We start from the raw sequence: 22011 nt of genomic DNA, 5'->3' as shown, positions 1-22011 counted from the left end.
TTTCAGCGGTTCTAAGAAATCCCCATTGGCTCCATCCCAGGAAATATCCAAGAAGCAGCAAAAGTAAAGAGGGATTAACAAACTTAACTTTGGTTAAGACTAAGGAAGGAAAAATAAAAAAGAAAATGACAATAAAAATAAGAATAAAACATAAGGTAACAAACATGGGTGCAAATGAGAAAAAATAGTATTGCTTTCCAAATAGTGAAATGTGAATGAATTAGAAAATCTAGATGAAACACGTTTTTGGAAAAAGTGAAAATGACAGACTTGAATCAAGGAAAATGGAAGATTTGGTTAAGACAGTGGCTGTTAAAGGCCAGCCCCAACTAGAAGGTCCATCCAGGTCCAAAGCATTCAAGTCAGAGTTAACATCCTCAGTAAAGATCACCTTCATCCTTTATTAGGAAGGTAAGCAGAGAAGCGGATGCACTAACTTGATGTGGTCGGTATAACCTTGTTCCCAAAACTCGACAGTTGCATGGAAAGCTAATAAAATTTTGAGATCCCTTCAGTTACGACCATAGATGCGAAGGTCCTAAGTATAATGTTAAACGAAATGGGGGAGGATAGGAGAAGAACAGCTGCCACTCACCCTGTTGTTGAAGATACCTGCCCCCCACCCCTATCCCCAGCACTTTGATAAACCTCTTTCTCCATGCACGTTCTTTGGGTTTTGCTTTGCAATTGTCTCACTGACCTGGTCGCCACCTCATTCTTGTTCCTGAAGAAAACACAGGTCTGTTTTGCTGTCATGTTTTTTTGCTGTAAATCAGTAAAAGAAGCAAAGAGAGAGGGACCTCAAGTGGGTAAATTACACAGGTTCTACAGTCTCAGAGTTTCTGTACTGAAGGTTCCTGGTTTATATTTGCAGACTTTAAAAAAAATAATATTTGCAGACTTTTTTTTGAAATGGTAAATGAATGAGGGTGAGACTCATTAAATGTACTCCTTCCTTCTGGCCACCTGCTTGCTGCCTGATTCCCAGCTTGGAGACCCTAAGAGAGGCCTCTAGGACAGCATGAGTCCCCTTGAGTGAGGTGGCATTTCACATTTCCCAGGGTGTCCAGCCTGAGGGACCCATTCCATGATGACCCCCTGCTCCTTCTCACTGCAAGAAAGCATGTCCTTAGGCTCACCTTCCCAATGGAAGCCAACTCGCATTTTAGAATACAGAATTCTGGGGAAAAAACATCTTTTCCTGAGCGGGCATTCCAAGTGGTGACAGAGTTGGGTCTTTGGTTCACACACACTCTTTGTGCCAACCGTTTAGTGATACTATGGGAGTGTGAGTCCCTTTAATGCCATTCCTAAGGACTTTTCTGTCATTTCTAGCTCTGAGAGATGCAGGGATAACCTCTTCCCTCTTTTGGCTTCTAGGTATTTGCAAATAATTTTTTAAAATTTATTTATTTTTTTAGTAATCTCGGCACCCAACGTGGGGCTCAAACTCATGACCCTGAGATCAAGAGTCACACGCTCCTCTAACTGAGCCAGCCAGGTGCCCCTGCAAATAATTAATTAATGATTTAATTGTTCCCTCCCCCAGGCAGCACCTGGTTTCTTAGAACTTATATCATGGGCCAGAAAAACAGGGGCATTGGGACAGGGGGAGAGATGGTGCTGTGAGCAAAGGCAAGGTGACAGCTAAGTTTTTATCTGGAGGATGTGGGAATAGATCAATGAGCAGAACTGGGCTTGGGGATTATTTATGCACATAAAGACAAGATGGAATATTCTTATTCTCCGCCTGCCCTAGAGAGAGATGGGTGAGATGCTGGCTGTGTGCCTCCTCTTTTGAAGAGTTTGTAAGTTAAGTGTTTCTATGAAGATATTCACCTCCCAAATAGACTAGGACTTAGCATTTTCTCCACCAAATGCTTAGCTCAGAGGAAGCACTAAATACAGGGGCCTAGCAAGTGTGTGGGGAAAAGGACATGAAGTAAAAACAAGTGACGTCTGGAATCTGAACTAACATGAATTCAGCTTGTAAACAAGGGCTCTGGAGAAGGTTACCGAAGTCCTGCTGCTCTGATGCCCTTTTGTTGAAATTATTTCTGCAGGTCATCACAGCTGGCTTGTCAGTATTGCTGTTTGATATGATCCTGACCAGTGCAATGGTGGGATGGTAAGTCTTTGGCACAGAGAGAGGAAAAGCAAATTCATTGTTTGGGTTTTATCAGGATACTATTTTTTTTTCCCTCTTAAATGTTGAAGAATGGGTTTTGGGGATATATATTTTATTGACCTGTAAATATACATTCTGAGAAGTGCATATGTCATGAATATGCAACTTGATGAATTTTCACAAACTGATTATACCGAACCTACTATAACCAGCATCCAAATTAAGAAATAGAACATCACCCACACACCTTTCAGCCACTTATCTACACAAGCATAAGCACTGTTGGTGAACTACTAGTTTTATATATATTATGTGATGTTTCCAGGATTTTATAGCTACTATGACTAGACAAGGATTCAAAACCAGACCTGTGTGTGCCCAAGACCCCATAACCTTACTGTTCCTCCTTAAACCTGACTTGGCAAACACCAAGGATTTATCCACAGTATAGACAGTGTCTAGGTAGAAGTGGGTCATAATGGAGATATAAGAGAAATTGGCCTTGTGTTCTTCTCCCCCCAGTATGATCATCTATAAAGAACTTCTAGATAATTCGACAGCAACACAGAAGGAGCATTACTCAGGACAAGACAGCTCTATTTCTTGTTGAGGGTCTGACATGGTGAACTCAGAATGTCCAGTGGAATGATTATAGAAAAAAGATCTCATTGTCTTAGTTAATACCATAAACTATAATTCTGTCCGTTAGCTAAAAGTATTTATTGTGTGACTGCTGCATGCAAAGACATGTCAGCGCTCAGGGAGGGGAAAGGGCAGGGAAATCATAAAGACAATTTGTGGGGTAAGACAATCATGGTTTGAATGCACAGCAAATGTGAGGGCTGAAGGAAGGAGAGAGGATGGACCATCAGGAAGGCTTTGGAACTGGCTTGAACTGGACCTTATGCAGAATAGAGAGGCTTAGCAAGGCTGCGGGTGGAAGAGGATTTGGGCCTTCTGGCCCCGGGAAGACCAGGAAGGATAGAGAGGCAGGAGGTGCCAATGGTGAGTGTTGGTGATTTGGAACCGGAGCTGCGTCTGTGGGGAAGGGAGCTAATTCCATGCTCCCCCCTTCTTCCCCTGCACCTGTCCTTCCAGGAAGGCATGACGCCCACAGTGGGTGACGTCCAGAAGCCCAGCTGCCAAGATATCCTGATACATTCTTGAGACTTGTCCCCAAATGTCAATGTCTTCACCTACATAGCAGTAGTCTAAATGCTTGATGGTGTTTTTCGTTCTCACAAGTAAACTTCCGACTACTGTATTTTGTACAGAATTTCAGAATGAATTTTAAAAACCCAGGTGTTGAGCCGAGTGTGAGAAATAGAGGAGTGAGATTCCTCCAGCAGGTAGGAAATGCTAAGGCTGACTATCACAGCAGCAGTCTGTAAGAGGCCAAGCCTGCAGGCTCTTTCATGTCCTGTGAACTTGATGGGTATGCCCTGAACAAAATGGAAAGAAAGCCTGTGTGTACCCAAATCAAGGAAACAGCATGTGTGATTATTGCAAAAGGAACCTTGACTTTGGAATTTCCTGATTTTTGAGAACTCTTGAGTTTAAGGATGGTGTGTTTTCAGCCCCAAAGAATTTTCCAACCACAAAGTGAACCACCAGAGGAGGAGTGTCAGGCTGTATTTCAGATTTCCTGTCTTTTGCACAGAACTAGTCTGCACTGTCCACAGACTGGTGTGCTCAAGCTGAGCCTGGCTGACCGGCTCTCAGAGCCTGGGCGCCGGCAGGGCTGCCCTCTGTCTTGCGGGAGCTTAGAACTGATCAGAAGTCACAAAGGGCAGGGACTGCAGAACTGTTTTGTTGGGACCTCCTGTGTTTGCCTGTATCGTCGTCGTTTCTTGTTTGGTTTGCAAATTTTAAATTGGATGACGTTGAGAAGTCAGGTGATTTCCCCATAAAGGTTCAGGTTTCCAGATTCTTTTGAAAATATGGAACAATGGCTACTTTGGGCCTGTACTTCCACATGGCCCCAGCTGCTGGAATAGAGACTGCCCCCTTACAAGGACATGGACTCTTGAAGTCAGCGCAGCCTCCACCACACCAGGCCGGCTGATACCAGACAACCCTGTATCAGCTACGTCTGAGAGCCTCCCTTTGCACATATATTCATTCATTTCACAAAAGGTGTTTGGTGGGCTCTGAGGCTACAGACACAGTGGGTGGCCCCAGCGAGGTCAACCATCCAGGAAATGAGTGCATGACGTGTCATTATCTACCTTTTGGGGTTTTGGGGGGGAGGGTTGGCCAGCAGCTTAGCTGCACGAAACATCATCATCTGAAGTAGGGTTTTTCACCTCAGCACTGTTGATATTTGGGGCCAGATAATTTGTTGTAGGGGGGTTGTCCTATGCCTTGTAGGGTTATTAGATGCAAACCTGAGCCCTATCCCACTGGATGCCAATAGCACCTGCTCCCTTTGGGAGCAGAACTACCCCAGTTGGGAATCAGGGATGTAAAGGTTTGCAGTGGTTAGTGGAGAAAATGCCATTTAAAATTTCGGCAAGACTTAGCAACTTGCTTATCTCCTGAGTTAGAGATTTGGTCAGCCTGTGTGTCTGGTTCTCAGCAGCCCCTCCCACCCTCTCTGTGTGTAGCACACACCATGCTAAGTGACAGGTAGATGTGCACACCCCATCTTCCTGTGGCTGTGAGCTCCTCCAGGAGGGGAACCACACTCATGTACTTGTGTGGCTCACTGCCTAGCCCTAAGGACTGAATAAATGAGTGGCCAGTCTTCTACATCCCATACCGAGAAAAATTATAAACCTAAGTACCAATGTTGGTCAACTTTTTAAAGTCTTTTCTTAAAAGCAATTGCTCTTATCTGACAAATTATCTTGTTTTTATTATAAAAACAATCTGTTGCAAGCCCAGAATTTAAATACCCAGATGAATATTTAAGTATTCACTTTTAACCAACAGTTTCATGCTATATATCAATATGTACTCCTCTATTCCAGAATTTCAGCAAAGCGGATCCAACACATACAAAAGAGAAAATTCTGAACCGTGAGCAATGTCCCTGTTGAGTAGAATTAGTTGTGGGTGCCCCTTCTTTGAATCCTTTTTACTGTAGGAGAGACTCTTACCTTTGCAAGTATTTAGATACAAGAAGAGAAAACAAATAATCCAAACACAACCTCTTTGTTCTGAGGATTCTGTGATCCCTTCTCGCCTTTGCCTTTGCTGATCGTTCACGGAGCCCGCCATTGATCATGAGTTACCAACATGCTGGATCTTAGCACAAGCCTCCCACACAGGATGTCTTCTGCCTTTATTTTCAGACACTGCACAGAGACTGCCCAAGCCTCTTTATAGGAAGAGTGAATTCAGGAAGTACTACTCCCCGCAACACACCCCAGAGTGCAGCTAGGATCACAGTGATGGAAATTGATCAGTTTTCCATTTTCGTTAAAAAATGCAAAAACTCTAAAATGCTAAGAAGGGCCTTCTAGAGAACTGTCCCTCATTACCTCTCCACACAGAGTAATTTATCAGATTGTGAACTGTCCCACTCAGCAAGGGAGTGGCACATTAGGCAAATAGCTTTTCGTGGAAAAGAAAAAAAGCCAAAATAGTTTGGAACATGGATGGGAGCAAGAGGAGCAAGGATAAGAATTCATCATCATTCATGGAAAAAAATATTTATTAGGCGCTGCAGTAGTGCTGTGCCCCCAGCCAGAAAAGGGTACAGGCTCTGCCCCATCTCATGGGGTCAGTAGGTGCTTGAATGAGCACAGTAATGAATGTACAGTTGAGGCCTCTTCTGATGGGCAAAGACTGGAGGGACCCTGAAACCCCACCCCACCCCCACCCCAAAGAGAAGCTAGTGATGGATGTTTCTGGCTGGGTAAGGTCTACAATCTGGTGCGTATGCCTTCGTTGCATGAAGTGTGTTGACTTCAGGAATGATGGGGATTACAAGATTTGCCAACAGTTCAGTGAGGCCCTGACTTAAATAGTTGTAATGCTATTAAGATTCCTGCGCCCTGTGTCAGCTTCTCCTGCTGTTTAGAAAACAACATCAAAGCTTACCTCCCTGGCTCTCTTACCAGTAAACTTGAACCAAGGTTTGTTTCCTTCTGAGCATTCACTAAGCTGCTTTGGTGTTTCATGAAATAGCTAACGAAGCCCAGCGGATGAAATGCAAGGTTATTACACTTCGGCATTGTTCTAAGGCCGTGGGGGGAGAAGGGGCAACGAGCCAGCCCGTAGCCTATTCTTCTCCCTGGTGACTGCGGAGGATTACTGGAAGCTGCAGAAATGACTGAGCCCCCCGTTACATTTGCAGAAATAAGCCCCTCCCAAGGCCAAAGGCCCGTGCAGCCTATGCGCCAGGTCACAGTGACTCTGAACTTGCCTGGGGGGTGCGGGTGGGGGTGGGGGGGTGTTAAGACTGTGTGTGTGTGTGTGTGTGTGTGTGTGTGTGTGTGTGTTCTTTAAGGGATGTTGAAAGGAACAGTAAGATCTGTGAAAAAGGAAAAGCCTGGCCTTCAGAGCTGAGCCTCTGGACCAAAAGAATGGCTTCCCGTTCGGTTACTTTTTCATCCAAAGAGATGTCCCTGAATTAGACCAGGCACCAGCACAAATGGGTCATGTTTCCACATATGGTCTTCTGGAACTTGGACCCCAGTTTCTTACAGAAGCAATCCTTTAAACGATGATTATAGATCTAGGAAGGTCCTCGGGCATTTGTTTCACCTCTAACGTAAATGCTAATTTCAGTTGCATTATTATGAGTTAAATGTGCATTAAAGAGAATTTATGGACTTATTGCCACTATTCATAGTATTTCTGGGCAAAGAAGAAAGTACATTCCAACTTGGAGCTTTGGAGACCAGGCATCCATCCCCCTCAGCTCTCACCTTTCCATCCCAGCTGGTCCCCTCCCTGGGGGGTGGGACACCCTCCTGGCCCCGTCCCCCAGTGACTGTCTACCTAACGAGTGCCTCTGCTCTCACCCAGAGGCCTGTAGTCACCAGGGAGAGGAGATGATGGTGGTTTAGGGGCTTTTCCCTCTCTAGGGTTGACAGGGGGAAGGGAGTAGATTTGTTCTCTGTTGTTCTAAAAGGCAGAACTGGGACTCACAGGCAAGGTTGTAAAAAGCAGCTGTTGGGTCAGCCTGAGGAAGGACTTCCCCCTGGAGGGAGGAACCATGTGCCCAGGGTCTTCCATGAGTCAGAGGCCCATCGACACCGGCTTGAACCCTTTGCGCAGTGGGATGTGCCCCCCAGGTGAAGTCTTCAAGCAGCATCAGGAAGCCAGCTCTGAGGGCCAGGGAGGAAGACACTGCTGCCCTGGGAGGACAGTCAGCTAGCCGATAGGATAATATTCTATCACTTGTCCATTACAGGCCAAGTGTGGGGGTGATGGCTTCATGTATACCTTTTGCAGCCTCACAGAGATTGCTGGATGTGACCGTCTCCTGTGGCACAGACGAGACGAAAGCTGGATAGCATGCACAGGGTCACGTAGCTGGTAAACACCTGAGCCAGTTTGAACTCACTTTATTGTTTTAATAGTCTCACACTTAGTTCATCCCTGTGCTGAATGAGGTAAATGGTACAAGTTTTCTTTATGTCAGAGTCACTCACATAGGTGACATTTCTCACTGGCAATGTTCACAGCCACCGTGTGTCTCATATATTGGGTGCCCTGGGTGTGTGTCGGACACGTAAAGACGCCACGGCCTAGGTGTGTATGTGCTGCATGTGGGTACATGGAGGCACACATGGAACCGAAAGGCCATTGACACCTCTGATCCAGAGCATTTCATCACCAGGGACCTCCCATCATAATCCTTCAGTGACGGCCCAGCCCAGTCCCCAGAAGTGCTTTTTGGGAAGAATTTGAGGATTCAGACAGCAGATTGTCTGCTGAGAAGTTTAAGATAGAAAATGTACAGACCTCTGGATGTATTAAATGTGAGGCATGTGGGGATGCCTGGGTGGCTCAGTCGGTTAAGCACCTGCCTTCAGCTCAGGTCATGATCCCAGGGTCCTGGGATCGAGTCCTGCATTGGGCTCTCTGCTCAGCTCTCTTCCTCTGCCACTCCCCCTGCTTGTGCTCTTTGGATCTCCCCTCTGTCAAATAAATAAATAAAATCTTATTAATTACTTAGAGGCATGTTAAAATAGTCAACTCCTCCTTCTCACCGTCTGCAGTGTTCCCACTACCTTTTCATTTTCAAATCGCTGACTATATTTCTTTCTGCTCCGGTGGGAAATTCATGATTTGCCGTTAGTATTTTCATCTCTAACTGTTCTGTTAGTCTCAGTGAAGTAGCAGGGTGCAGAGACTGTCACTTCAGTCACAGTAAGATTATGGATACCTGCATGGTGTAGTCCTGTCATCAAGCCTCCTCTGCAAAAAGGCCCCCTAGCAGCTGTATGGGAAGCGCTGTCCCCTCTGCATCTGCTGCAGAGCATTTGCTGGAGTACAGTCTCCTGTGCCGGGTCAGGATGAGCGGGATACCACCCCTGCTTCCTGGGGGGAAAGGCTCCAACCCCACCTTGCAGCCCTCTCCCCTCCTGCCACACAGCTGACGTTTACTTGGGATCACCAGGCCCGACCTGACAGCAGGGCAGGTTAGGCAGGGGATGAGAGGGTCCCTTCCACAGAATGAAGGACCCCTTGCCCTGCTGCAGGTGGGCACTGGGCAGCTCAATGGGTATGCAGCCTCCATACTCAAGGGACCAGAAAGCTAACCTCTTGCTATTTCTTGCAGCCTCCTGCTCGGTGGACTTGGAGAGGCCTTGCTGGTTTTCTCGGAGCAGAAGAGCTCCTGAAGGCAGGAAGAGTAGACTCCCAGGCTGCCAGCTGGAGTGAGCAGCCCCTGAGCCTTGGAACTCCCTGTCGCATGTGTCAGGAGGAAGAAAGCAGAGACACTGAGGCCCCCACTTCTCAGGGCATCAAGGAGAGCCCTCTCCGGGGGTCTCCTGGCTGCTGCAGAGAATGCACTGGGTTGTGTCTTCCTGCTTCAAGAGGCTCACTCGAGCCCTGCTGACCACACCATGTAAACCCAGATGCAGGGTATGTGTATGGGGAGGTCCCTCCTGGGGATGGCTCTGCTCACTTGATTGACACACAGGCCTCCGTATTCAACACCTGCCGCCAAAAACTGCTTTGACCACCTGGTGGTGGGCTCAAGGTATTTCACTGCACTTTTTGTGTTGTGTTGTGTTTTATATCTTTAGAGACTCTTCCAGGGGGACGTCCTTCCTTTGCTCTCGTGTGCTGCCTGGAGCCCACACTCACCCGCTTATGAGCGCAGATAAAATTCCTTGGGAGGGCTTCCCCTGGGGGCTGGGGCAGCAATGAGGAGCAAACACTAGTAAGGACACTATCACTCCAGAGTGGGTGCTGAAGCCTTTTTTGTGGCTGTGTGTCATGTTGTGTTGACTTCGTACATTCTTTTTTTTTTTTTGCCTACTATTAGGTTAACTTGCTCCTACATGATCATCAGAGGGAATAAACTTTATAATTACTGATGGATATGCTCCCTGGACAGTGAAACAAACAGAACCTATGTATACACACAAGCACACACATTTATATTCATATTCCTTAAAGCTTTTAATCCGTCTAATTCCCGGATGGCTCAGAGGAGGTTTCAAATCATTGAACACAGAAGTATATTTTTCATCCCAGATTAAAAATTGGATTAAAAAAGTAATAATAAAAATAAATAAAATAAAAATTGGATTAAAACTCTAAACCTGGCCTGTGTGGGAATCAAAAGAAATGAATATGCATGAAGTAGTAACTTGATTCTGAACCCACCATGAAGGTTTAAGAGAATAATGTGTAACTCCCAATATTTCTGCTGATGACAGGTATTGAATACCTGATTGTCCCGCCGGGTGTAAGTTGTGGTCATGTCGAGATGTAGGAGGTAGTGAAGCTGCAGCCACTGCTCCCCAGGCAGGAAGCCAGCCTTCGGTGTTGGACGTCTGCGTCATGGATGGAGAACCATCTTTAGCATCTGGGAACTCAGCCTGTCCATTCTCAGCTCTGGGAAGAGTAAAGTTAGCTCAGTCAGGGGCCATTCTTTCTGCACATTCTCTCCAATTTATTGAAAAAATAAACAGAAAACGAAACAAATGGGAATGGATTAGTAGATTTGGAACTCGAGTACCTTCAGTCCATTTCCTGGTCTTTTCCTGTTCTCTGTGTGTCATTTAAGGTAAAGATGTTCAGGGATCCCTGGGTGGCGCAGCGGTTTGGCGCCTGCCTTTGGCCCAGGGCGCGATCCTGGAGACCCGGGATCGAATCCCACATCAGGCTCCTGGTGCATGGAGCCCGCTTCTCCCTCTGCCTGTGTCTCTGCCTCTCTCTCTCTGTGTGTGACTATCATAAATAAATAAAAATTAAAAAAAAAAAAAAAAAAAAAAAAGGTAAAGATGTTCAGAGTGACCTCTATGCAGATGGAGTTTCAGTTTGCTTTTTGTTCTTCATCAGAGGTGTTAAACTTTATAGAGGCTGAGGATCAAATAGAAAAATGGGTTTAGAATTGCCCTTGTTCTTCTGCTCCCACAAAACCCTCTTTGTAAAACTCAGTTCTTCATCTTTTGTGGCAAGTGGCATCTGACCAAATGTCATCTTAAGCCTGTCTTTCCAGGTGCCGTCCAGGCAAACGGAGATTCGTAAGTCTGGAAAGAATCATGCACAGTTAATGGGCCCGTCTCCTGTTTCCGGGAGATCTGTTTTTTTTTTCTTTAAGATTTTTTTTTAAATTTTTATTTTATTATTATTTTTTATTTATTTGAGAGAAAGCGTGAAAGCCAGAGCACAAGCAGTGGGAAGCGGTGTGGGAAGAGGGAGAAGCAGACTCCCACTGAGCAGGGAGCCCACTCAGGACTGGATCCCAGGACCCTGAGATCATGACCTGAGCTGAAGGCAGACACTTAACTGACTGAGCCAGCCAGGTGCCCCAGGAAGACCTCTTAAAAAAATCTCTACCAAGGATTTTAAAATTTTTTTCGTTTGATTATTTTTTTAATGGCATTCCAGGGTCCCATTGTTTTTATTTTTCATTTTTTTAATTTTAATTTTTTAAGTTTGAGTAGAGTTGACACGTTATATTGATTTCAGGTGTACAACTTAGTGATTTGACAAGTTTATACCTTATGCTCTGCTCACCACAAGAGTACCACCTGTCCTCATACATCACTATTATAATTTTGACTGTATTCCTTACACTGCACTTCTTACTCCCATGCCTTACTCATTCCATAACTGGAAGCCTATAGCTCCCTCTTCCCTTTGCCTGTTTTGCCCATCCCTGTACCCCCTCCGGCAATCATCAGTTTGTACTCTGTAGTTCTGATTCCACTCTTTGTTTATTCATTCTTTAAGATTCTGTTTGTAAGTGGAGTCATATGGTATTTATCTTTCTCTGTCTGGCTTGTCTTAGCATAAGATCCATCCATGTTGCCTCATGTGGCATGACCACATCCTTTTTTATGGCTGTATAATATTCCATTGCATATATATATATATGCACATATATATCATATAGTATTTCTATATATATGTGCAATGGAATATTATACAGCCATAATATATATATAATATTCCATTGCATATATGTATCTATATATATCACATTTTCTTTACCAGAAGTAATCTATCAGTAGACACTTAGACTACTTCCATATCTTGGCTATTGTAAATAATGCTGCAATAAATATAGAGGTGTATATGTCTTTTTCATATTTTACTGTTTTCATTTTCCCTGGGTGGATACCCAGGGGTGGAATTACTGGATCATATAGTATTTCTATTTTTAATTTGGTGAGACACCTCCACACTGTTTTCCGCAGTGGCTACACCAGCTTGCGTTCACCACAACAGTGCATGAGGGCTCCCTTTTCTCCACATCCTCACAACACTTGCTGTTTCTTCTCTTGATTTTAGCCATTCTAACAGGTGTGAGGTAATAGCTCATTGTGGTTTTGATTTGCATTTCCCTGAGGATGAGTGATATTGAGCATCTTTTCACATGTCTGTCAGCCATCTGGTTGTCTTCTTTGGAGTAATGTCTGTTTGGGTCCTCTGCCCATTGTTTAATCAGATTGTTTGTTTGTTTGTTTGTTTTTTGTATAAGCTCTTTATATATTTTGGATATTACCCCCTATTGGATATATCATTTGCAAATATCTTCTCCCATTCAGTAGGTTGTCTTTTTGTTTTATTGATGGTTTCCTTTGCTGTGCAGAGCTTTTTATTTTGATGTTGTCCCACTGGTTTGTTTTTGATCCCCTTGCCTCAGGAGACAGATCTAGAAAGATGTTGCCACAGCTGATGTCAGAATGAGTACTGCCGGTGCTCTCTTCTAGGATTTTTATGGTTTCAGGTCTCACATTTAGGTCTTTAATCTGCTTTGAGTTTATTTTTGTGTATGGTGTAAGGAAGTGGTCTAGTTTCATTGTTTTAAAATCTCACATCTTTTCTTACTTTGACATTAGCAGGAGGCAGAGGATTAAGGTGTTTCTTCATTATACCACTCTGTTTCCTTCAACCTCCATCTCTTCTAGGGCTTTTTTCTCCACCCCCACCCCCAAACCTTAACTTCTATGTTTTATGCCCAAATTTACATGCTCAGCTCTGAATGCAGGTGAGCCCAGAGGTCTGTAGAGCCAGGGACTGGCCCAGATTAGTGCAACCTCAGTTGTCATTTTCTGTGGCTCCCTGGGCCCCTCTCTGGGTGGGAATCTCCAGGCAACCCCAGCACTCCCTTCTGTGGAAGATGATCCATTTCACCATGTCCTGTCTGGGTCCTGATGGTCCCTGACCTTGCTGGCTCCAAGTCAAAGCCATGGTGCTTTTTTTTTTTTTTTTTTTCATTTGTACAAATAAAGAGTATGCTTTCTATTAGGAGAGGCAAGGTTCTGTAAGATTGTGTATTGTTCCTAATTTGCTATGGATATAAAGAAAAATAAACCATTTGTTTTCATGGTAATTTGCCTTTCTTTTTCTTCTCTTCAAACTCAGCTGGAGAGTATTGTAAAAATAGTTATTATCCTTGGGGGTGGGGGCTGTGAGGGGAGGGCTCTTGCATCTTCAAGACAGGCCAGACTTCTGCCAACATCCAGGCCGCTTAGCTCTGAACAGGGAGGGCCACCCAACTTATTGTCCTGGTCCTGTGCCATCCTGTAGGCTGACCCAGCATAGCCACATGTGGCCATTGAGCACCGAAATGGTATGTGTCCAAATTCAGATGTGCTGTAAATAAGTGTAAGTGTATGCTGATTTCAAAGATTTCATATAAAAAAAAAGGATGTAAAATATTTTGTAATAATTTTATACTGGTTATGGATCGAAATAGCATTTTGATAGATTGGATTAAATAAAATGTTATCAAAATGAATTTCTCATTTCTTTTTATCTTTTTTAATGGGCTTGCTAGAAAATTGCAATCTCTACATTTAGCTCACATGATGTGTCTGTTGGTCAGTGCTAATTTGGAGCAATTCATCTACACTGGGCCAGGGAAGTGGCAAGGAGACCGATGTTGGCAGCAGCTGCTGGGGTTACCAACCCCATAACGACATCTAAGACACTCAGTTGCTGAATGCTTATCAAATGCCACACACTGTGCTAGGTACTTTCTGTGTGTCACGTCATTTAGTTTTACCAGTGGTGAGGCAAGCAACATTCTCCTCCGTTTTACTAAGGAGATTCGGGGAGGTCCCATGACTTTTCCAGGGTCATCCAGCTAGGGCTCGAGCCCAGGTCTCTCTGATTAAGCCTGCGCATCTTCACCTGAGAGAGTTCTGTTGTGAAGGAGGAACATTTTACAGGGAGTTATCAGTTCTGCGCATGAGTGCTTCCATGTGGATTCCTGACATCTGTGAGGCCACTTGTCACTTTCTCCCTGGAGGCTGTGTCTTTGCTAAAAGGTGGGGTCTGTGGCCTGTGTCCCAGCTTCCCACCCGCCTCCCCCCTCGGGCTGTGTCTGAGGTCCACCCTGCACAGGGTTGGAGCAACCAGCAGCACTTTGGGAATGGCACTGCTCCCAACTGAACTATAGCTCGTAACGTTTCCAGAACAAGCAGCCACTGTTGAATTCTCAGTCTCGGTTTCCCAGGGACTGGCATTTTTCGGTGGCTGAAGGATTTGAAGGTTGAAGAGCCTCGGTGACTGACACTTAGGTCTGCAGGCCCACCAGCGGGTGTACAGCTACAGATCTGGCTGAAACACATAAGCATGTACAGATACAATAGGTGGTTGTGAACGCTTGGAACATGGTATCTTTTTTGAGTAGTTGACTTGGGCAAAGTATTGAAATAGAATATGGAATCATCTGGAAGTTCAGGTGGTTGGGACTCTTTGGGAGTCACTGGTTCTTTGATTCTTGTTCCTGGGAAAGCCAGTCAAAGGAGTGAGGCTGTTGAGCTTCTCCTGGCCCTGCCCTCACTTCAGGTTCTGTCCCCCAGCCCCACACAGAGGGAGGCTGTGCCAGCTTGTTCCCCCGATGCCTGCACCGCCACCCAAGGGTATTCACTCTCCTGTGAATTTTCTTGCCCTTTCTCTTGAACCTGGGCTAGCTCTGTGACTTGCTTGCTACCAGTAGAACATGGTGGAAGTGATGCTACATGACTTTCAAGGCCGAGTCAAAAGTAGCCTTGCAGCATCTACCTTAGTCTTCTAGAGCAGCCTCTGGGAGCCCTGGGCTGACATGTGGAAGTCTGACCACCATGGGGCTTCTGTGCTGCAGAGACCAGGTGCAGGCACTCCAGGAGACAGTCCCTGCCGAGCACCCCCTTCTAGACATCCCATCAGGCTACCAGACTGTGAGGGAAGCTGTCCTGGAGCCTCTCGACCAGCCCATCTGCCAGCTGGCTGTCATCAAGTGACCTCAGTTGATGCCACGTGGAGCAGAAGAATCGCCCAGCCCAGCTGCACCTGCATGAATTCCTTTTTTTTTTTTTAATTTTTATTTATTTATGATAGTCACAGAGAGAGAGAGAGAGGCAGAGACACAGGCAGAGGGAGAAGCAGGCTCCATGCACCGGGAGCCCGACGTGGGATTCGATCCCGGGTCTCCAGGATCGTGCCCTGGGCCAAAGGCAGGCGCCAAACCGCTGTGCCACCCAGGGATCCCCTGCATGAATCCCTAACCACAAAATTATGAGATAAGGTAAAATTGTTTTAAGCCACTAAGTTTCAGGGAAATTTGTCCCACAGCAATAGATAAAGAGACAGAGGTCCTAGAATTCTGGTCCTCTTTGGTGGCTCCAGTCTGTGCTCTGAGCCCCTCCGCAGAGCAGACCGTTGCTCGGGAGAAGCGGTCCCTGCTCCAGCTGAGCTCTAGCCCCAGGAGCAGGGCCCCGGCTGACGGCGCCAGGCTTGCCCAGAGCCCCAGTACAGGCCAGATCTGTACCTGGCGTTGAGGTACCTCCTTTACACATTTGTTCATTCAAAACATATCGAGAGTCCGCTTGGCGTCCGGCTCTGCTCGGGCCCCGTGGACAGAACCGTGAGCAAGACAAGCCCTCCTGGAGCTTGCTTCCAGCGCGGGTAGAGACGGACAAGGAAATAGCATTTCAGGGAGTGAAGGGCTTTTAAGAGAATAAAGCTGGGAAAGGAAGCACGGACTCTTCTGAGCACCTCCCGAAAAGTCAGGAACTTCTCTTCCAGAACGTGCGGCGTCTCCCACACACTTCAGCGCCGAGTTAGAGATGTACGGGCCGTGTGGCAGGCCCTGAGGCTTGCCCTGCGCCGCCCGGTGTTGCTCCAAGTGCTTCGCTCCTGAGGCATCTCCCTGTAGCCTCCCAAGGAGCCTCTGGTAGAGGAACTGCTTGTGGCCTCGTTTTTTTGCCCAGGAGGCGGCAGACACAGAGAAGGTGAGTAACTTCCCTGAGGCCAGTTACAGGGGGTGGGAGGACTCGCAGGAGGCTGCCTGAGCTCTCAGCCCACCTGTGGGCCCTCCCCTCCCATGCGAGGGGACAGGAGAGCAGGGACCAGTGAGCAGAGTCGGAGGCAGGGAGGTCTGACCACGCTCAGGGAGTGGCAGCCGAGTGCCAAAGCCGAAGCCTGTGAGAGGCTGGGGAGGTAGGTTGGGTCAGCCCGGCTGTGATTTAAATGCTGGGAAGGAAGTGCCCGTGGTGCTCTGTATGGGGTGCAGGTGCTCCCAAAATGTTTTATCATTAACTCTTTACAGTCCTGAAGGTCCAGCCTCTAGATGAGGCCTCGGAGACTGACAGGACAGGACACCTCCGCAAGCTCCCTGCTCTGTAGCCCAAAGGAGACCAGAGGAGCTCCAGAATGTTTTCACCACCCATCTCCGTGGCCCCTGCCCATGCTATGGGTTGTCCACAGGCATTGCCCACTCACCTCATCCTCCCGCCCCAGATCACTGGATTCTGAGCAAACCAGAGGAGACAAGCTCCCCTCCCCCCCCAACTGGTGGCCCTCACTGCCAGGCATCACCACCCAGGTCCCTCGCAAGCCACCTGCTGGGCATCTCCTGGGTCCTCCAAACCACCAGGAAGGCCCAGAGCATTCCAGAACCTATACAAGACTCTCTCTGTCCTGGAACCTTTCAGAGGCAGCGGACACCCCAAGCTCCTCGTGAAATGAGGGATTCTTTGCTCCTGCAGGGAGCTGATTCTCTGCAGCCTGACCAGCAGCGTCCTGCCCTTAGTAAAACAAACAGTGGTGTATGAAGCTTTGTGTGGTTCCATCCAGGATCCACCGGGGAGGGGTCTGAAGGAACCGCGCCCCCTTCTCCCCCTCCGCTCCCCGCCCTTGGCAGCTGAGAGTGGAATCCCATTTCAACAACTGCCTGAGCCAAAAGGAACATTTGAGTCATTTATTTCCTGCCTGCGGTGCAAAATGGCCCACAGGGCTGGCAAGGCAAGGCTTTTGTGCCCATTTGTCTTCACACCCTCACTCCGAAGGAGCCTCAGGGAGTGCAGTGGAGCCTTGGAAGTGCAGGGACTTAATCCAGCCCCCCCAACCCCCCTCCATTCCCAGGGCCAGTGGGTCTGCAGGGCCCCTGGAAGTTTCGGGGATCTTGGGGAAGAGGGTGCTAAGTCAGAGGTAGAATCCTAGGGGCTCCCCAGGCTCTCTGTGTCCTGGCAAGTGAGGTCAATCATTCCTTCACTTTCTCCTCACCCCTTCCTTCATTCCTTCATCACACTCGCACAGTGAATTCCCCAAGGCAGGGCGGGGGCTCGTCTAGGTTGCAGGTGATTCCGCTTGCTCCAGCACCAGCGACTACATCTAGGACTACACCGCTGAAGGTAGGCCTGCCTCCTCACATCCGTGAGGCCCGACGCAGATCCTCCTCCCAAAGGGAAGCGTGAGGTTGTCCCCGGGCAGATTCTCCCTTGTTCTGGCAGGAGCAGCTCCCTGTGACTTTCCATGTGACTGTAGACGGAAAGCAAATACAGCTGACCCTTGAACAACACAGGGGATAGAGGTGCTGACTCCCCCACCCTTGCAAGTCAAAAATTCACGTAGAACTTTTGACTCCCCAAAAACTGAACTACTAATAGCCTGCTGTTGACCAGAAGCTTTACTGATAACATAAACAGTTGATTACATGTGTTTTGTATGTTATATGTATTATATGCTGTATTCTTATAATAATTTAAGCTAGAAAAAAGAAAAATGCTATTAAGATCATAAGGAAGAGAAAATGCATTTGTAGTATTTTAGGTATATTTTTTGAAAACAATCTAGGTACAAGTGGACCTGATTGGTTCAAACCTAGTTGTTCATGGGTCACTATATCCATTCCCTGTTCTCACAGAGGTGCTGAGCCTACAAGAAGACCGCCAACAGAGCTTTGTTTTAAAAAAGCAGCTTTTCTGAGATATATTCACATGTCCCAAAATGCACCCATTTAAAATGTGCAATTTGGTGGATTTTAGTATGTTCAAGGGATTCTGCAACCATCACCACTATCTGATTTTAGAATATTTTCATCACCCCAGAAAGAAACCCTGCACTCATTGTCATTCCTCCCTACTCTGCTCCGGCTGACCAGGCAATTCACTTTCTACATCTACAGGTTTGTCTGTTCTGGAGATTTCATGTGAACAGGGATCATGCAATACATGGCCTTTTGTGTTAGGCTCAGGTTTTTAAGTACTTCATAAACTCCTATCAAAGGCTCCTTCCCAGAGCAGCCACATCTTTGCCTGGGGTAGGAGACCTGAACATGGGGCATGGAAAAACTGGGAGTGGGGGTAGGAATGGGGGTCCCCAGCACCTGGAGGTAGGTGAGAGAGTTCAGAAGAGAGGTAGCAGGTAGTCATGGTCGTTCAACACTTCCAGAGCCCTGGGGGCTCCGGTCCTAGTTTATTTTTCAGTGATGCCCCATTTGATCCTCAGGCCTTCAGTCAAGTCTCTCATTGCAAGACATTCTGGTGCTGGTTGTGCTTTGGGGAATAAAGGGTCCGGGTCTCCCGTGTGTGGTGGAGTTGGACAGGGGAGTGGAGGAGGGCTCACCACTCTCGGGGCAGGTGGTGACTCTTTAACCGTTGAGCTCCCAGCAACTGTTCTCTTTCACTCTGGGGCTCTTGAAGGTACAACCAAGGCAAACCTGTGCTTTATGTTTGTGTTTCTGTCAGCTGCTAGTCATGTCTAAGTGAAGCACCCTGTCCTGGGCAAGAGGGAAAAACAAACATGGCCAATGGAGGAGTTTGCGCCCTGACTGAACAGATTCATGTGCATGTGACGTGAGGACATGGACCAGAAGGCAGAGAATGGAGAGCATCCCTGGGAGCTGCCATGTCCAGGTTCCCAGCAACAGCCTTGGTGGAGGCCCCGTAGAGGCTTGTTTGTAACCTCCCCTCAGGTGAGGGGAATGGACCTGATGGAGGGAAGCTGTTGGCCTGTGCTGGGGTTGGTTCCCACCTCTGCAGCCCCCCACCCCCATCCCTGTCTTCACCCCCTGTTCAAGCTCACCATGGTCTGCCGCCCCCACTGGAGCCTTGGAGCTCGGAGGCACAGCTCTAGGATGCTGGCGTGGAGACCGCTAACTGCTTACCCAGTGTACATCTCTTCTTCCTCACTGCATTTGTTAGCAAGGGTTACAGTAACAGTACCACAGACCAAGTGGCTTAAACAACAGAAATATATTGCCTCACAGCTCTGGAGGCTGGAAATCAGAGATAGGTTTTGAAGGGGTTGGTTCCTTCTGAGGGCTGAGAGGGAACAGTCTGTTCCGGGCGTCTTGTCCCCGTGTCTCTTCACATGGTCTCCTCTCTATGCATGTCTCTGTGTCCAAATTCCCTCTTTTATAAGGACACCAGACATGCTGGATTAGGAGCCACCCTGAAGACCTCATTGTGACCAGATCACTTCTGTAAAGATCCTATCTCCAAAGAAGGTCACATTCTGAAGTGCTGGCAGTGAGGACTTCAGCATACCTTTATGTGGGGGCCACAATTCAACCCCTGACACTTCGTAGTAGCAGTGATAGCAGTCAGTTTTACTTGAGAGGCTGTATATGTGGCTAAAAGGTGCACCCCTGCCTCCTGTACAGCCTGTATAGCTTATTTGAGTGGGTACAGGCCAAGCAGAACTTGGTGGGTGACACTTGGGGACAGTTCCTTCAAAGAGCTCACATGGGTAGACCTCTTGCCTTCTTGCAGCTTCTTTCTTAGATGGAAGACATGATCGCTGGAGTTCAGCATCTCTCTTGAGCCCTGAGACAACCTTCAGGTTGGAAACTGTCCTAAGGACAGTGGAGCAGAAGCTGGAAGGAGCCTGAGTTGCTGACGAGACAGCGGAGCTACCATGGCAGCCATGGGCTGCCCACCTCCAAACTTTTTTCTCTTAAGATTTTATTTATTTATTTATTCATGAGAGACAGAGAGAGGCAGAGACACAGGCAGAGGGAGAAGCAGGCTCCATGCAGGGAGCCCGATGCAGGACTCGATCCCAGGGCCCCAGGATCATTTCCTGAGCTGAAGGCAGACGCTCAACCCCTGAGCCAGCTAGGTGCCCCCCACCTGCAACCATTTGAATTTGGAGAAAATAATTAAGTTCTCCCCCCACACTGGTGTCTGCTCTGCCCTCTACGTAAGCTCCTCGGAGGCGGGGCCCGCGTCTGGTTATCAGTGTTTCCTCAGAGCCTCACGCAGACCGTGCCCACTGGCGGTGCTCTGTGCGTGGTGGCCCGGATGGATCTCACACCTCTCACTTACCGACTCAGGGGTCTCAGACTGGGAGTCTTCATTTGCATAACAATAAAAATGTATAATACCTGGACTGTTTTAAAAATTAAGCACAGGGGCATCTGGGTGGCTCAGTCGGTTAAGCATCCTGCCTTCAGCTCAGGTCATGATCCCAGGGTCCTGGGATTGAGCCCCACGTGGGGGGCTCCCTGCTCAGTGGGGAGTCCGCTTCTCCCTCTCCCTCCTCCCCACCGCAGCTCATTCTCTCTCTCTCTCTTTCTCAAATAAAATCTTTTTAAAAAATAAAATAAAAACGAAGCACAGTTAAATGTATAGCAGTAGCACAGTGCCTAGCGCCATGTTGGATGGCCAAGGAATGGTGGCCATTATTAGTATTACAATTTTCTGTAAAAAGTCTTGTTCGAGTCCCCGTGTGAGGCTCCACGCATTTCTGACAAACCAGAGCTTACTTTTCCCTAAGGCCAAGCCTCTGATTTATATTCCTTGTGTTCGTGAGTTTCCCATCTTACTCTTTCTCCTTTTGGTCTCAAGAACCTCAGCAGTCCGAGCCCCTAGATTGCCTCGGTTCCGATTCTGGCACTTTCCAGTCTGTAGGCTCCAGGGCAGGCAAGCCTTCCATGCTCGGCCAGGCTACGGGCTAAGTCAGAGCACAGGATGTGGCATAGCGCTGTGGCTTAGCGGTGGGGGCTATACATTCTGCCCCAGGGTCTTGGTGGGTGAAGAGGGTCTTCCGGTGAAAAGAGTAGGGAAGCATCGCAAAGATGACCCCGGGGTTCCACCGGGCTGGTGCCCCAGCCATTTGCAACCCGATGGAGCTGTTTCACCACTGCTTGGGTCTGGGCCAGCCTTGCGACTTGTTTTGGCCGTAAAAGCAGTGGAAGGGACACTCCCAACTTTGAGCTAAGGCCTTAAGAAGCCTTGTACTCTTCCACTTGCTCTCCTGGACTCCTCTCTGAGGCCTCTTCTCCACGAGGCCTTTTCCTTGGCTGCTGGGTTCAGCTCAGCAAGATTCCTGCCAAGCCAGTTTAGCAAGCATCCCTCCCCCCACCCTTCCCCCATCCCTAACTAAGTTCCTTTCAGTATTTTTCCATCCACTGACTCCCTTAGCCTGCCCATTGGCTATAGGTCCCCAGCTCTCTGTTGGACTCAGAGTTGGGTGCAGTGTCTGCCCTGTAGCCATAGTCTTGACCTCTCCTGCAACAGTCTAGGGTAGTTTCCCTTGCCCGCTTAACTCCGTCCAGTGCGTGTTTTCTTTGACAGCTTCCACCACCAGCACAAGCCCAGCCTTGCCTGCTGGAAGATGAGAGACCATGTGGAGCAGAGCCAAGTGCCCCCGCCAAGGCCATCCTAGACCAGCCTGCCCTTAGCCGACTGCAGACTGGTTGGGATCAGTGTGCCCGGCTGAGATCAGCTGAGCTCAGCTTAGGTAAGCAGAAGTGTCCAACCCGCCCCGAGGCAGAGAAATCACAAATGTCTGTTGGTTTATTCCCCACACTTGGGGAGGTGCGATTTGCAGCCATAGTGTGGTCACTATAGGTGACGGCAGGTGCAGCGGAGAAGGAAAAGACAAGGGAAGCGGAGCAGAAGGACTTTTTGAAAGAACCCCTGCCCTGAGCCCCTTGGGTCCCGCAGAGCTCCTCTCTTATGGTCCCACGGCAGGGCGGAGGGACAGCACTATCTCTTTGGCTACCACCCCCTGAAGAAGGTGGCTGC

General features: G+C 47.8%; 1 protein-coding gene across 16 annotated transcripts in view; it reads left to right on the top strand.

Moving 5' to 3' along the window:
• TMEM241 (transmembrane protein 241) overlaps positions 1-13103 on the top strand; it is a 123565-nt gene extending 110462 nt beyond the window's left edge. For 9 of the 16 annotated variants that reach the window (XM_072735087.1, XM_072735088.1, XM_072735083.1 and 6 more), the window contains one exon: positions 8868-9857. In XM_072735087.1, coding sequence (XP_072591188.1) covers positions 8868-9146 — 279 coding nt within the window. In that variant the 3' untranslated portion in view covers positions 9147-9857. Of the gene's footprint in view, positions 1-2063; positions 2129-8867; positions 9858-9975; positions 10326-10536 lie in introns of those variants that run through there. The other 7 variants (XR_003236183.2, XR_011996750.1, XR_011996751.1 and 4 more) reach the window with 4 other exon arrangements.
• Positions 13104-22011: the final 8908 nt, after the last annotated feature.

This window comes from Vulpes vulpes, chromosome 13 (genome assembly GCF_048418805.1).
Source record: "Vulpes vulpes isolate BD-2025 chromosome 13, VulVul3, whole genome shotgun sequence".
Taxonomy (NCBI): Eukaryota; Metazoa; Chordata; class Mammalia; order Carnivora; family Canidae; genus Vulpes; species Vulpes vulpes.
Note: the sequence above shows the minus strand (reverse complement) of the source record. Positions and strands in the feature narration are given on the sequence as shown.